This window comes from Camelus dromedarius, chromosome 35, assembly GCF_036321535.1.
Source record: "Camelus dromedarius isolate mCamDro1 chromosome 35, mCamDro1.pat, whole genome shotgun sequence".
In the NCBI taxonomy this organism is placed as follows: Eukaryota; Metazoa; Chordata; class Mammalia; order Artiodactyla; family Camelidae; genus Camelus; species Camelus dromedarius.
The window spans coordinates 13,460,360-13,473,856 of record NC_087470.1 but is presented as its reverse complement, the minus strand read 5'-3'; the positions used below and the strand labels follow the sequence as shown (position 1 = coordinate 13,473,856).

At 50.8% G+C, this 13,497-nt stretch overlaps 1 protein-coding gene across 1 annotated transcript in view; it reads left to right on the top strand.

Moving 5' to 3' along the window:
- The window catches only part of EGFR (epidermal growth factor receptor), a 181,049-nt gene that overhangs the window by 122,299 nt on the left and 45,253 nt on the right, over positions 1-13,497 (top strand). The window contains 5 exon segments of the mRNA XM_031445008.2: positions 1,916-2,050; positions 7,429-7,497; positions 8,787-8,905; positions 10,159-10,300; positions 11,341-11,457. Coding sequence (XP_031300868.2) covers positions 1,916-2,050; positions 7,429-7,497; positions 8,787-8,905; positions 10,159-10,300; positions 11,341-11,457 — 582 coding nt within the window.

The following is a 13,497-nucleotide window of genomic DNA, read 5'->3' as shown; positions in this document are numbered from 1 at the left end:
GCTGACAGACTTCCTGGGGTTGTTGAGAAAATTAAGTGAATTACTCCAGATAAAGTGCCGGCGGCCGTTTCTACACTGTTATTATTTCTGTTGTTGGGGCTGTATTGTTACCGAGTCCAAACTCGTTCTGCTCGCCGCAGGACAGGCCAGTAAATCAGGAGACGAGGTGTAGGGCAAGGAATAGCGACTTTATTCAGAAAGCCAGCAGACTGAGAAGATTGGGGACAAATGTCCTAGAGAACCATCTTCCCTGAGTCAGAATTCAGGCTCCTTTTACACGAAAAAGGGGACGGGGCGTGGTTGGTTGTTGCAAACTCCCTGCTGCAGGAATCCTCTGTTCTTGCAGCTGTGTGCCTGGGTCAGGCCGCGGTGCCCCTGCAAACCTCCCACAAAACAAAGGTTATTTTCTGTTCTGCAACTTGTTACCTTTATAGGAGTGCGAAGGTGTCAACGTCCTTAAAGGGCAGAGCCTTGAGAACGGGCTCTCCTGTGTGTTTCAGGCTAAAGGCAACGTTGTTTTACAAAAGGTGCAGAGCCGGCAGGACTGAGCCTAGAAAACAGGGCACAGGGTTCAAGTCAAAGGAACAGGTCTAATGTGGAGTCAGACTTGATCTGTTCTGTTACAGCATCAATCCAGATTGTTTAATGGCATTAAATAACCCTCCCATGTGAATTTCATGTGAATTACATGCCCTTAGGGACAGTCAGCACAGGGCCCTCCGTCCTCACCCCCTGCCCTCGGGTCCTGCCAGGCCCCCCCCCACTTCCCGCGTCCCCTCCTTCCGGGCCCTGGTCTGTAATCCTGATGCTCCCACAGCCTCTCTTTCCTGCATCTCCAGCTCTGACCTCGCGTCGGAGTTCGTCCCCTTGACTCTGCCTCCCTCCCGCACTCATGTTTTCACCTGATGGTCCTGCCGTCTCTGACTGCACATCCAAAGCTCCCCGGTGCAGACCTTCCTCCCAGCCTGTGACTGGATCCTCCGCGCCTTTGCTCAGGGCGCCCCCTCCGTCTTCCTGCGCCTGCGTTCCCCCCAGCCTTCTGGGCGATGTCCTCCTTTCCAGCAGCCTCGGCGAGCTTCCAACGAGAGCCCTTCCTTTCCTGCGTCCCGTGCCCGCTTGTGGGATGCTGGGCATCACTAATGCGTCCGCGCTGGAGTTACAGTAGTCACAGGGCCACTGCGAGGATCAGCTAAGACCACGGGTATAAACCCACGAGGTCACTGCCACCTGCCGTGGCTCACGGCCTTCCGTGGACGTGGTCATTGGAGCCAGCAGGAATCATTGACCTTAGCATCCCCAGGGCTCTCGCGCTGTGCTCTGCGCACAGGTCGGTTAGTCAGTGTTTACAAAGATGCCACAGACAGGACGCTTGCCTCTGCGTAGGCTGGAATTCTCACGTCCTGCCATCTCTTCCTTTGAACAGTTTTGACATCTTTTGTCTCTGCATTCCTGCTGCCCTGTCTCTTCATCACACACGCAGACCCTTTTCGCTCCCCTTCACCCTCACACCCCCTTCTCCGTTGAAATGCTCCCAGAGCCTCACAGCATCTTCCCTTCCACCCGCCCTTCCTGTCCGCTCTGCCCTTCCACGGGGTCATCATGTGGTCACTGGGGTGCAGCCCAGATCAGCCTCCCAGGGACCGCCAGCTCGTTGTATGCTGAGTGACCACAGCACCCTTGTCCTTTCTCCGCATGTGTCTCACTTCCCATCACTCATTGTTCAGGAACCCAGTGCAGAGGCCCTCTGCCTCCCCCCTCTTGCTTTTCTGTGCCCCCCACCTCTGAAGTTCTGGGGTGGGGGGGAGTCTCGTTTGCACACTGTCCTCCTTTTAGCAGAAAGCAAAATGCGAGGAGACACATGCATCTCTCCCAGAGTTGACAAGAGTCTGCTCACGGGGGCTCCCTTGTCGCGCAGAGATCCTGCAAGGTGCCGTGCGCTTCAGCAACAACCCCAGCTTGTGCAGCGTGGAGACCGTCCAGTGGAGAGACATCGTCAACAACGAATTCCTCAGCAATATGTCGATGGACTTTCAGAACCAGCCGGGCGGTTGTAAGTGGTCCCCACGCGTCTTCTCTGTCTGCAGCTCTGGGGCGGGGGTGCAGAGCTGTGGGGTCTCGGGGTGGGGGATCAGAGAAAGCAGAGTTAATGCTGACTTGCATTAACCTACAACAGACTATCTGATCACTAGAAGAGCACCTGTTTAAATTTTAATTTTTGTTTATTTTGTGGGGGGGGGGGTGATTAGGGTTACTTTTTAATTTTATTTTTTGGAGGAGGTACTGGGGATTGAACCCAGGACCTCATGCATGCTAAGCATGTGCTCTGCCGCTTGAGCTGTACCCTCCCCCTGAGCACCTGTTTAAGACAGAAGGGAAAGTGTTTTTCCTGGTGGCAGCGCCCTTGCTGGCAGATCACCCCCCAGCACAGCTGAGCCCACGTGTGGCCGTTGGGAGCGGCCCGTTAGCTCAGCCCTGGCCCAGAGGCTTCTCCCGTCCTGCGTGAGCAGACCGACCGGACTCTCGTGTGCTTCTCGCTTGCTGGGCCTCAAAGCAGTGCCAGGCCCTCTGGGAGCGGTGGGGCTGATCTCTGGCCTCCTGCTGATGGGCCTGGATGTTACCGAGTCCACACTCGTTCTGCTCGCCCCACGACAGGCCAGTAAATCGGGAGACGAGGTGATGGGGCAAGGAATCGCGACTTAATTCGGAAAGCCAGCAGACCGACAGGATGGCAGACTGAGGTCCTACAGAACCATCCTGCTCCAGTCAGAATACAGGCTCCTTTCATACAAAAAAAAAAGGGGGGGGAGGGGGTGCGGTTGGTTTGTTGCAAACTTCTTGCTGCAGGAATCCTTTGTTCTTGCAGCTGTCCCCGGGGGTCAGGGCATGGTGCCCCTTCAAACCTCCCACAAAACAAAGGGTCTTCTCTATTTTGCAACTGGCCATTTCTGCGTAAGTGCAGAAGTGCTGACATCCTTCAAGGTCAGAGCCCCGAGAATGGGCTCTCCTGTCTATTTCAGGCCAAAGGCAACATTATTTCATAAAAGGCACAGAGCCAGCAAGACTGAGCCTAGAAAACAGGGCACGTTGGTCAAAACTAAAGGCACAGATCCCATATGGAGTCAGATCTGTTCTCCTCTGTAACATGGACACTCCTACTCGGAGGCTCCACCAAAATGGGGAGCTCACGGGGGTGAGTTTGTCCATATTTACCCAGTGCCTGTGGCCTGGACCCTGTCTTCATCGGTAAAGCATCCACATACGGGAGAGGCTCAGGGGGGGCTGCATGCAGGTCAGGGGTGCCCCACCTGCCCCGTTGGCCGTGCTTTGTGGGGAATCTCTGAGGACACACCCTTGAAGTCACCAGGCTCCACTCAGCTTGCTCCCTTCCCAGTCTCCCTGGCTTTCCAGTCCTTTAAAATAAGAAGCCATCACCATCTCCTGCTTCTCTGTCTCCCTCCAACTGTGCAGTGGATGCACGGGGCTTTTTTTTTTTTTTTGGTCTCAGAACTTGGAGCTGATGTGGATATACCAAATCAAGAGCTGCTTTGGGTTTTGTTTGCTTTTTCTTTGATTTGGTTGATGGATCAATTGATAATGATGAAGCATCCTTAACATAAACTTGACCGTCTTAGCCATTTCTAAGTGCACAGTTCAGTAGCATTAATACATTCACATCGTTGTATGACCATCACCCCCATTCATCTCATTTCATCTTGCAAAACTGAAATTCTGTCCCCATTAAACACAGATTCCCCATCCATCCCCGCCCCCCCAGCCCCCACATCCACCTTCTTATTTTCTGTCTCTATGAATTAGATGACTTTAGGTGCCCCATCTGAGTGGAATCACACAGTATTTGACCTTTTGTGACTGGCTTCCTTCACGGAGCATAGTGTTTTCAAGAGCCATCCAAGTTATAACATGTGTCAGAATTCCCTTCCTTTGTATTGACTGAATAATATTCCATTACATGAATACATGCACATACACATTTGGTTTATCTTTTCATGTGTCGATGAGCCCTTGAGTTGCTTCCACCTCTGGATAATTATGAATGAAATGCTGCTGTGAACATGAGCATCGAGCCCTTTTGTTTTGTCAATCCATTATTCCAGCAGATACCCATCATAACACCAACTGTGTTTACAAGAAACCGAAAAAGCTTTATTTTACGAAAAATTTTGTATGATCCAGAGAACCAGCTTAGCCTTTCCTCAGCTGTCTGGAGAATAACGGGGGAGGTTAAATTGTGTACATTTATAACCAAAAATCTGACATGGAAAGGATGTGAGGCCAATATGGGTTTGCCGTTGGCCAGCTCAGGCAACTCACAGTGGCACAACCTCCCTCATCACACCACAGCCGTGGGAAAGGCCCGGCCAGAAAGTGTGGGAAAGAATGATTGATGGACAGGTTTATGCAGGAAGAAGACTCAAATATCACATGGCTATAAGCCACAAACCAATACGGTATTGGTTTAGGAGTAGACATGTAAGAATAAGACATAAGCCTAACTAAATCAAATGTCTGTAAAGAAACAGCATCTCAAGCAAATGAGAAAAGAACTCATTATTCAACAAATTGTTCTGGAATGATTTAATTACTCATAAGGTGATTTAAGTGTTTTATGGCCGAGAGTTGAGATTCAGAAAGGTCACCCAATGTGCCCCAGTTTTACGTTGGTGGTGGTGTAGTTTGGAATTTGAGGGTAGAATGTGTAAGTTTACTTGAGAGGAAATTAAAATAAATCCATCATCCACTTCATATACCAATGGAGGTGCCAAATGCATAGTAAACACAAAAAATATTGATTCTACATGTAAATGCTAGAAGGAAACATCAAGATGAATTTTTGTAATATTAAGTTGAAGAAAAGCCAACAATAGATATCATAAAAGAAAACTTCCATAAGAAAAAAATATTAACGACAGACGGGAAAATATTGTGCAACATCTGATTGCCTTGAAAAGGGTTAACACTCTTGTTTCGTGACTGCGTACTGCAGTCTTCGAAATCCCAAGAAGAAGTTGAATTTCCCCCCAAAAAGTGGGCCAAGGACATGAGCAGCATGCCCCAAAACATAGTAAGAGAGACAAGAAATAAAGTAAAATGTTATTTGTCACTGTAAGAAAAAGAGGTTAAAATGAAATAAGGAAGCATTATTTTTGCCTTTGCTAAATATTTGGGTTCCTTTTGGTTTTTGATTTCTCAGTACGTGGATCAGCAAAGGTGTAGAGAAGTAGAAATTCGCATATTCTGCTTATGGGCATGTAAAGTAATAAAACATGGCCACGGAGAGAATTAGGACAAAATCTCATGAAGCTTTTAAGTGTGCACACCTGTGACCTATGATTTCATGTCTGGGGATGCTAAGGGGAAAAATAAGGGGCGTGAAAACTGTAGGTGTAGAAATGTATTTTTGTTCAGGAATATTCCCTACAGCCTCGTTTATAATAAATGTTGGGAACAACTTATGTATCTAAAAATAAGAGATTGGTTAAATAAATTACGGTACCATCGTGCCATTGAACATTCACGTTAGGAAGAAGGGTATTTAAAGGCATGGAAAATTTGTCATAACGTTTTTTCAGTTCTTGTTTAAGTTAAAATACAACATATAGTATGATATTACTTCTTATATATACATCAATTTCTATGTCTATATTGATTACCTCTGGTTAATTATTTTCTTCTTTTTGCTTTTTTCTATTAGCCATATTTTCTTTTCTTTTATTAATTTTTTAATTTTATTATTTTTTGTGGGGGGAGGTAATTAGGTTTATTTGTTTATTAATTTTTGGAGGAGGCACTGGGGATTGAACCCAGGACCTCATGCATGCTAAGCATGTGCTCTACCACTTGAGTTATGCCCTCCCCCTATTAGCCATATTTTAAATAATGTCTGCAGTTCTTTTTTTTTTTTTTTTTTTTTTGGTCACAGAAAATTAAGAATAATTATATCAATATCTTGTAATAACCTTAAATGAAAGAGAATATGAAAACAAATATCTGTATGTGCATGACGGGGACACTGTGCTGTGCACCAGAAATTGACACATGGTAACTGACTATACTTCAATTTTTAAAAAGAACAGAATTATAAGCAAACCTTGAATTTCTTGATTGGCAGATGTTTTCCTGTGTTATGGAAAGATACTATTAAGCATTTTTATTTTTAATATTTTTCTTTATATATTTATTGCATGCTTACAATAGAAATTTGGAAAATATGGGGACGTATAGGGTGAAAAGGAAGGATACTGTGGTAACTGTGTAGCCATGTGTTTCTTTTGCTCTTTCCTATCAGTTTCTCTGTCTCTGTCTCCATCGTTCTTCTTTCTTCACAATGTACAGCCCGCAGCATCCTTTTGGGGGTCAGCCTCCCGTCTCCTACGATTCCACAAAGGAGCCACCAGCATTGCAATGATGCCTTTCAGCCCTGGCAGCGACTGTAAAACTTGTCAATCATGTTGAAGGGGTGCCCTGGTCCAACGATCCCTTGGCAAATCGTCAGCTCTTGTATTTGAAACCTAAATCCTCCCACAGACTAAATTCTTCCTGACAGTGGGAGACTTTGAGACATGTGTCGAGTCCTTTGGGTTACTGTGTCTTTGCAAGGGAAAATCTCTTCGTGGCTGGTCGTCTTGCTGACAAATTTAGTGGTCAGCCTGTTTTGCATGTCTGGATATAGAACACTTGGCCTTCCGATTTCTCAGTGATGATGAAAACAAAGCCACAACTAATGAGATTTAAAACCTTAGGAGCTGTCATTTGTAGCTGATCGTTTACAAAAACGGCACAAGTGGATTGTTCAATTACAGGTAATCCCAGTAACTTGCAAATTAGTAGCTAAGGTTTTTAGATACTCAGCCAGGTGACACACACCACGCACGTCTGAGCCCTGGTGTGGCTTTCAGAGCCCCTCTCTGGCTTGGAGTCTAAGAGGTTTTATTTGCAGGCCCCCAACTCCTGGGATAACCAACGCGCCCACCCAGTCACTGAGGACTGGACGTAGCGCGAGTGTGGCTGGTGCACAGCCGTCCCACCAGACTCGGCATCCTTCACAGGACGGTGGGAGACGCTGGAAAATTATCCAAGCCTAAGCGAATTTGAAACCCAGACCCATGAATCCATTTAAATGCGTTTCTGTGGCTTGTGACAGGTCAAAAATCACTCTGTGCCTCCGTTTCCACAATTAAAATGTAAATAAAAGCAGTGCATGGTACTTTTTTTTTTTTCTTATGAGAGTCTTGTAAAAACCATCTTACAGACCAGCCAGTTGAACAAACAAGCGGAATACGCAATTTGAAAGTTTTTCTTTGGTCTAGGACGTGGCTTTGCTTAGGAGCTTGGGAAAGTGCCATCCGGTCTTTGTCATCTGTTCCGTTTCCCTGAGATGTGAATTTTAACTCTTACTTTTTATTTCAGGCCCAAAGTGTGATCCAAGCTGTGTCAACGGAACCTGCTGGGGCGCAGGGAAAGAGAACTGCCAGAAATGTGAGTCGGGGGCAGAATTTCAGGGCCTCCTCCTCCCCTTATGTGTAGCTGACTGTGTTTGTGTTCCCTTTGAAGACGCCAGAAGCATGGCTGACTCTAAGGCCAGATGTTAGCAGTTATGTGAGTGACAGTCTTGCAAATCTCACCGCGTGCGGTTAATCCAGTGTGGGCTGTTTTTGACACTTCGGCCACCCAGGTGCCAGCCATTCTCTCCGAACAATAATATACTTGGCAGTTTCCCTGGGAAAGGAGGCTGGTCTGCAATTTTGTTTTCTCTCCCTTCCTGTCCCTCCTCGGGGCACCCACCTCTAAAGAAGTGAGAGCAACTTTTTCAGTGGGGTTTTTTGAGGGAAGCTAGTTGAGACGCGTGAACAAGCCAAGGAATCTGGGGACATGTCGGCTTGAAAACTGACCATCTGTCCTTAAGTCTAACTGTGACATGACTGTTAGCGCTACTTTCTGGCAGGCGTATTTTTATTTGTACAGGATTTCTGTATTACCCCAAAACTCAGTTCTAACCAGTATCTAATTTAGCAGGTCTGAAAGTCTAGAGTTGATCTGGTCAGTTCTCCCAAGTGATTAAAAACAAGTAGGAAATTTTTGTTTCTCTTTCTGGCTGAATTCACTTAGAATGGCATTCTCCAGGGATCCAGGGATGTCCATGTTGCTGCAAATGGCATTATTTTATCATTTTTTATGGCCAAGTAGTATTCCGTTGTGTACCATATGATATTGCTCATATGTGGAACCAAAAAAAAAAAGACAAATGAACTTACGTATAAAACAGAAACAGACTCACAGACATAGAATACAGACTTGTGGTTGCCGGGGGGTGGGGGGGTGGGAAGGGATAAACTGGGAGTTTGAGACTTACAGTTACTGACTAATGTATATAAAATAGATAAATAAGTTTATACTGTAGAGCACAGGGGAATAAATTCCATATCTTGTAGTAGCTCACGGTGAAAAAGAATATGAAAGTGAATATATGTATGTTCATGTCTGACTGAAGCACTGTGCTGTGCACCAGAAATGGACATGACACTGGAAACTGATTAGACCTCAATTTAAAAAAATTATTTTTAATTTTTTAAAAAGTAAGGAAAAAGAAAGGTCATGCTCAGTTGAATTTGGCAGAATGTTCGGGAACTCCAGCTGCAGGACCACTCAGCTCCTCCTGCTGATCAAGGCGCCATCCACCGTCTGCCAGTGCTCTGCGGGGGCCCCGGGCTGCGACCCTCCGCCCGCCCTGGCCCTGCAGCTCACAGGTGGCCTCTGCTCCTTTGCAGTGACCAAAGTCATCTGTGCCCAGCAGTGCTCCGGGCGCTGCCGCGGGAGGTCCCCCAGTGACTGCTGTCACAACCAGTGTGCCGCCGGCTGCACGGGGCCGCGGGAGAGCGACTGCCTGGTAAGAGCCACCCGGCCGGCCCGCGGGGGCGGCTTCTGTGCCCCAGACCCGGAGGGGCGCCCCGTGATTGAAACGCGCTGAGTGCCATCTGCGGCAGCCGGCGGTCGGAGCATCCGCCAGGGTCCCGCCCTCACCATTGCTTCGTGACCTCTGTGCCTCGGGCTCCCCGTCTGACCCTGGTGGATAATTACGTATCTGCCACGTGGTCTCAAACGACACAGTGTGTGTGGCACCACGGCCGGGACCTGGGCACAGAATGAGCCAGAAGACTACATGTGTTTTTATTTGTCACTAATGTCTATTGCGAGTGGCACCAGCATCGCCACATTCTTTCATTATTTCACTTAATTCTCATCGCAAACCTAGGGAGTTGTGTCGTAAGGGTCGTTAAAGTCTCGACGGTGAAGTTAGGAGGCCACGCGGACCCTGAGTGGCTGGGACTTCTCTGGCTGTGTCCTTTGCCCCTAACACCTCTGCTCGCCCCACCTCGGCTCAGATGCCTCCTGCCCGCGTCCCGCTCCCCGAGGGGTCCTGGACCACACTGTTGTCCTGTTACGGCAGAGCTCGAGCGAGGCCTGGTGTCCCCCTGGGTGGCAGGTGCCACACGTCCGACTGGGAGCACCTTGGGGGTCCAGGAGACACCACAGCGGGCAGGCGGGGGTCCCCCAGGTCAGCTGGGCGGGCTCCGGACAAGGAGACCCGCCTTGGGTGGGACTCAAGAGAGCCTGGTTGTCAGGGACAGGGACACTCACGCTCCAGAGGCTGGACCAGCCACCAGGCTTCTGCCTCACCTGGTCCCGGTCACCCTGATGGGCACCTGGCGGCAGACTCTTGGTGGGGACACCACGCTGTGTGATCTGGTCCCCTCCGCGCGACAGCCCTCCCATTCAGGCTTCTCTGCACTTGGCAGTAAATTCTCAAATGTAGCCTCGGGTGTTTTTTAGAGGGAAACCCAGCCTAAGTTAAGTTTAAAAGTAATTTCACTGCAGAGTGACTACTCCAGTGTGCGAACGCCTTCCTTATTTTGAAAGTTCACGAAGAGACGTGTCTTCTTCTCATCATAATTGTCACATAAACTATCACAGCCGGGCGATACATTTAAGAAAAATCTTGCTTTTAAGAGCAAGGTCTTCCTGCCCCTATTGCAACTGCTCTGCTAGACCTTTGTGTCCTGATCAGCCCCCAGCCCCGGGGGAGCGTGGCCGGGCTCTCTGCGCGGGGTCCCACCGGTCACACCGTCCCTCCTGTGGCAGGTCTGCCGCAAGTTCCGGGACGAAGCCACGTGCAAGGACACGTGCCCGCCGCTCATGCTCTACAACCCCACCACGTACCAGATGGACGTCAACCCCAACGGGAAGTACAGCTTCGGGGCCACCTGTGTGAAGAACTGCCCCCGTGAGTTCCCCCCGTGGCACCCGCCTCCCCTTCTGTCTTTGGCACCCATGCGTCCCCCGGGGCTCAGGTGCCCTTGGGTCCCCGGGTCCGCACCCTTGTCAGGCGGGCGAGGGGCCGGGCCCCCGCTGCTCTGACCCCGCGTCCGGTGGCCAGGACGGGACTGAGCCCCAGCCGTGGGCGTCCAGGAGATTCACCTGCCTGATTGGCACCAGCCCCCGGCCATTGGGACATGTCCCTGTTTAGGTCTTGTACTAAACAGGTGTTCAAAAGGCTTACATTTGTAGTCAGAGGACCTGCCTCTTTCAATGGTTAAAAATCTGGTAAAAGTTGTGCCCTTAAGAGTCCTGCACACAGACAGAGTAATAAGCCGGCGTAAGGAAAGTAACAAATTAAGGTAAAGTCTAAATGCCACAATTATGGCTCCGAGTCCGTCTTTGAGAGAAGGCTTAATAGACAGAGTTTAAAATCCGCAGGAAACCGCTCAGAGCCCAAAAGGACAAAAACAGTTCACAGAAGGGACATGACAGGTGTCCAGGCGAGAGGTCTGAGGACCTACTCGGGGGAGTCAAACGGAACACACGGTTCCCAAAAGACACCAGTGTCTGTGTTCATGTTAACACGCAAAAGGCGTGAGGGGAGGCTGAGGAATGGACCCACGTCTCGGGTCTGGCTCGGGGCAGGATGTGGGGTCTGGGAGGATGGAGGACCGCTCTCTGTGTGGGCTCCCACTTGTGAGTAAATATTCAGGCTTTAACCACAAGCCCCGAAGGTAAAACCTGCGGGAAAAACGGGCTGCAAAGGGGCATTTTAACTCTGGAGCAGGTTCACCCCGCCTCCTGGGTCAGCATTGTCCCTCCCCTGCCCGGCCCGGGATGCTGGGGAACTCCCGGACCCCATCCCTTTGCTTGCAGCCTTTCGTTCTTTGTCCTTAAAGTTCAACAGACGCCGAGCATCGGGGGCGCCCTCGTCCAGGACACGCGGGCGGCCTGGAAGCACCTGCTGCCCCATTCACTGCCTTCCTCCGTTGTCTTGTCCCCCAGGTAACTACGTGGTGACAGACCACGGCTCGTGCGTCCGCGCCTGCAGCTCCGACAGCTACGAGGTGGAGGAGGACGGCGTCCGCAAGTGTAAAAAGTGCGACGGGCCTTGTGGCAAAGGTGGGGCGCGGCCGGGTGTGGGCGAGCCCCGGGGGGGCGTCACCCGATCTGAGTGTCCCTTCCTTTATCCTCTGCCCTTCTTGGCGGAGGCGGGTTGGGGGGGGTCCTCCCTGCCAGCGTATCCCTGCTTACCCTTTATCTTTCATTTTGAAATTTTTCCAACACCCAGAGCATTGCAAGAAGAGCGTAACGAACGCCCGTGTGCCCTTCACGTAAATGCCCCAGTTTTCAGGCCCGACCACGTTGCCCTCACTCGCTCCGTGTTTGTGTTGAGATGTGAGCGTGTGTGTGTTCTCCGAGCCCTGCGACGGCTGCAGGTGTCAGAACACGTCACCCCGCGATCGGCCGCACGCGTCCCTGCAGACGGGGACGTTCTAAGTGACAAGAGGCAGATTCACACTCGCCCCGAGTTTAACGTGGATTCCGCGCTGTGCTTGTACCCGGTTTAATTTCAGCTCCTCCCGCTGCCCCAGAGCATCCTTTTCGGTCCAGCATCCAGGCGAGGGCTGTGGGTCCCGTGCACGCTGTTAATTCGGTACCGTTTCAGCCCCCTTTTCCTTTTCTCTCCCGTGACCTGATGCGAAGGGTCCAGGCCGGGTGTTTTGCAGAACGTCCCTTGCCCGGCGTGGTGGTGGCTTTTCCTCCCAGGTGAAGCGCTGGGGACGGGAGCGCCCCTCTCATTTCCCGGCACAGGGGACACAGCCATTTTTCACCCCCTTCCTCTGACGACAGACTTGACAGTCTGCCCGAGGTGGCGTCACCCAGATTTCTTAGTGGTTATGAAAGAGTGATTTCCCATTTCCCCCCTTTTTTCTGGTGATTTCCCATTTCCCATCGTGTCTTCTGCACTTATCAGTTGACACCCTTTTCTACAATTGTTTTCAGTCCCCATGTGAGTTCACTGAATCCCTTTTAATTCAATTCCTTTGATGATAATCATCGTCCCTCATTAATGAGTCTGACGTCCAGACTGTCCCCCTGTGGCCGGTGGGAGGCTCTCCGGCTGGCTCCCGCGTTCCCTTCGGCGTGTCCCAGCTCCAGATCGCGTCCTGCCCTCCCATCTGCGCGCTGTGCACCCGGCTGCTTCAGCGGAGCACGTCCCGGAAGTCAGTCCGGATAAGTTCACATGACCCTGTGGCTGCCACGCGCCCCTGGGCGGCTGTACCGGGATGTATTCGGCCAGCCTCCCTCCGTGTGGTCATTTAGATGGTTTCCACTGTGCTGCTGTTGTAAGAAACGCCTCAGTGGGTAGACGCACGCACCTTGACCGCCCGCCCCAGGTGCCACCTGCCCTGAGAACCACCTGTGACCGCAGTGGACGCTGACGGCTGCCCGGTGCTAGCACATTTCACGTGCACTCTTTCTCGGGGCTCCGCGTCATCGAACCCCTCCAGCCCCCCGGGGGGGACGGTGCTGCCACGATCCCCGTTTACAGACAAGGCACTGAGTCACAGGATCTAAGTGACTTGCCCAGGGGCCAACAGCCAGGGACGCCGACGGCTCACGAGGGCTCGGTCCCAGGCCAGAGCCCCGAGCTCCCGGCGCGTCTGTGTCCGCCTGCTCTCGTGACGCCTGCCCGTGTCGCACGCGGGAGGGTTGGCGGGAGGGTTGGTGCCCTGAGAGATAAGTGTCCTTTGGCTTCAGGAGGCCTCTGTGGAAGGGAGAGCATAAACACGCGGGGCAGTGCCCGGCACAGAGGAAGTAAGAGAGTGAAGCCCCTGGAGAGAGAGGGTTACTGTGGGCATCCCCAAATGGACCAAGAAAATCAAAGATCATTTTCGGTTTTGTCCTGTTGACTCTGTGTTCAAAAACATTTCGATTCTCCTGTGGTCATTATGCTCCATTTCTACCCACCCCCGGTTCGTACCTTGGGAGTAGTGGCCATCGCAGACCCCTCCGGGTGTACGGCAGCGCCCCCGGGTAAGCGGGGAGGGCCCAGGAAACAAAGGTTGGATAAATGCGTGTGTTACGGTCCATGACTTCTCCAAATCTGCTGTCTCGGGGTGAATTTGTCTCCAAATTTGGGAATTAAGGTAACCC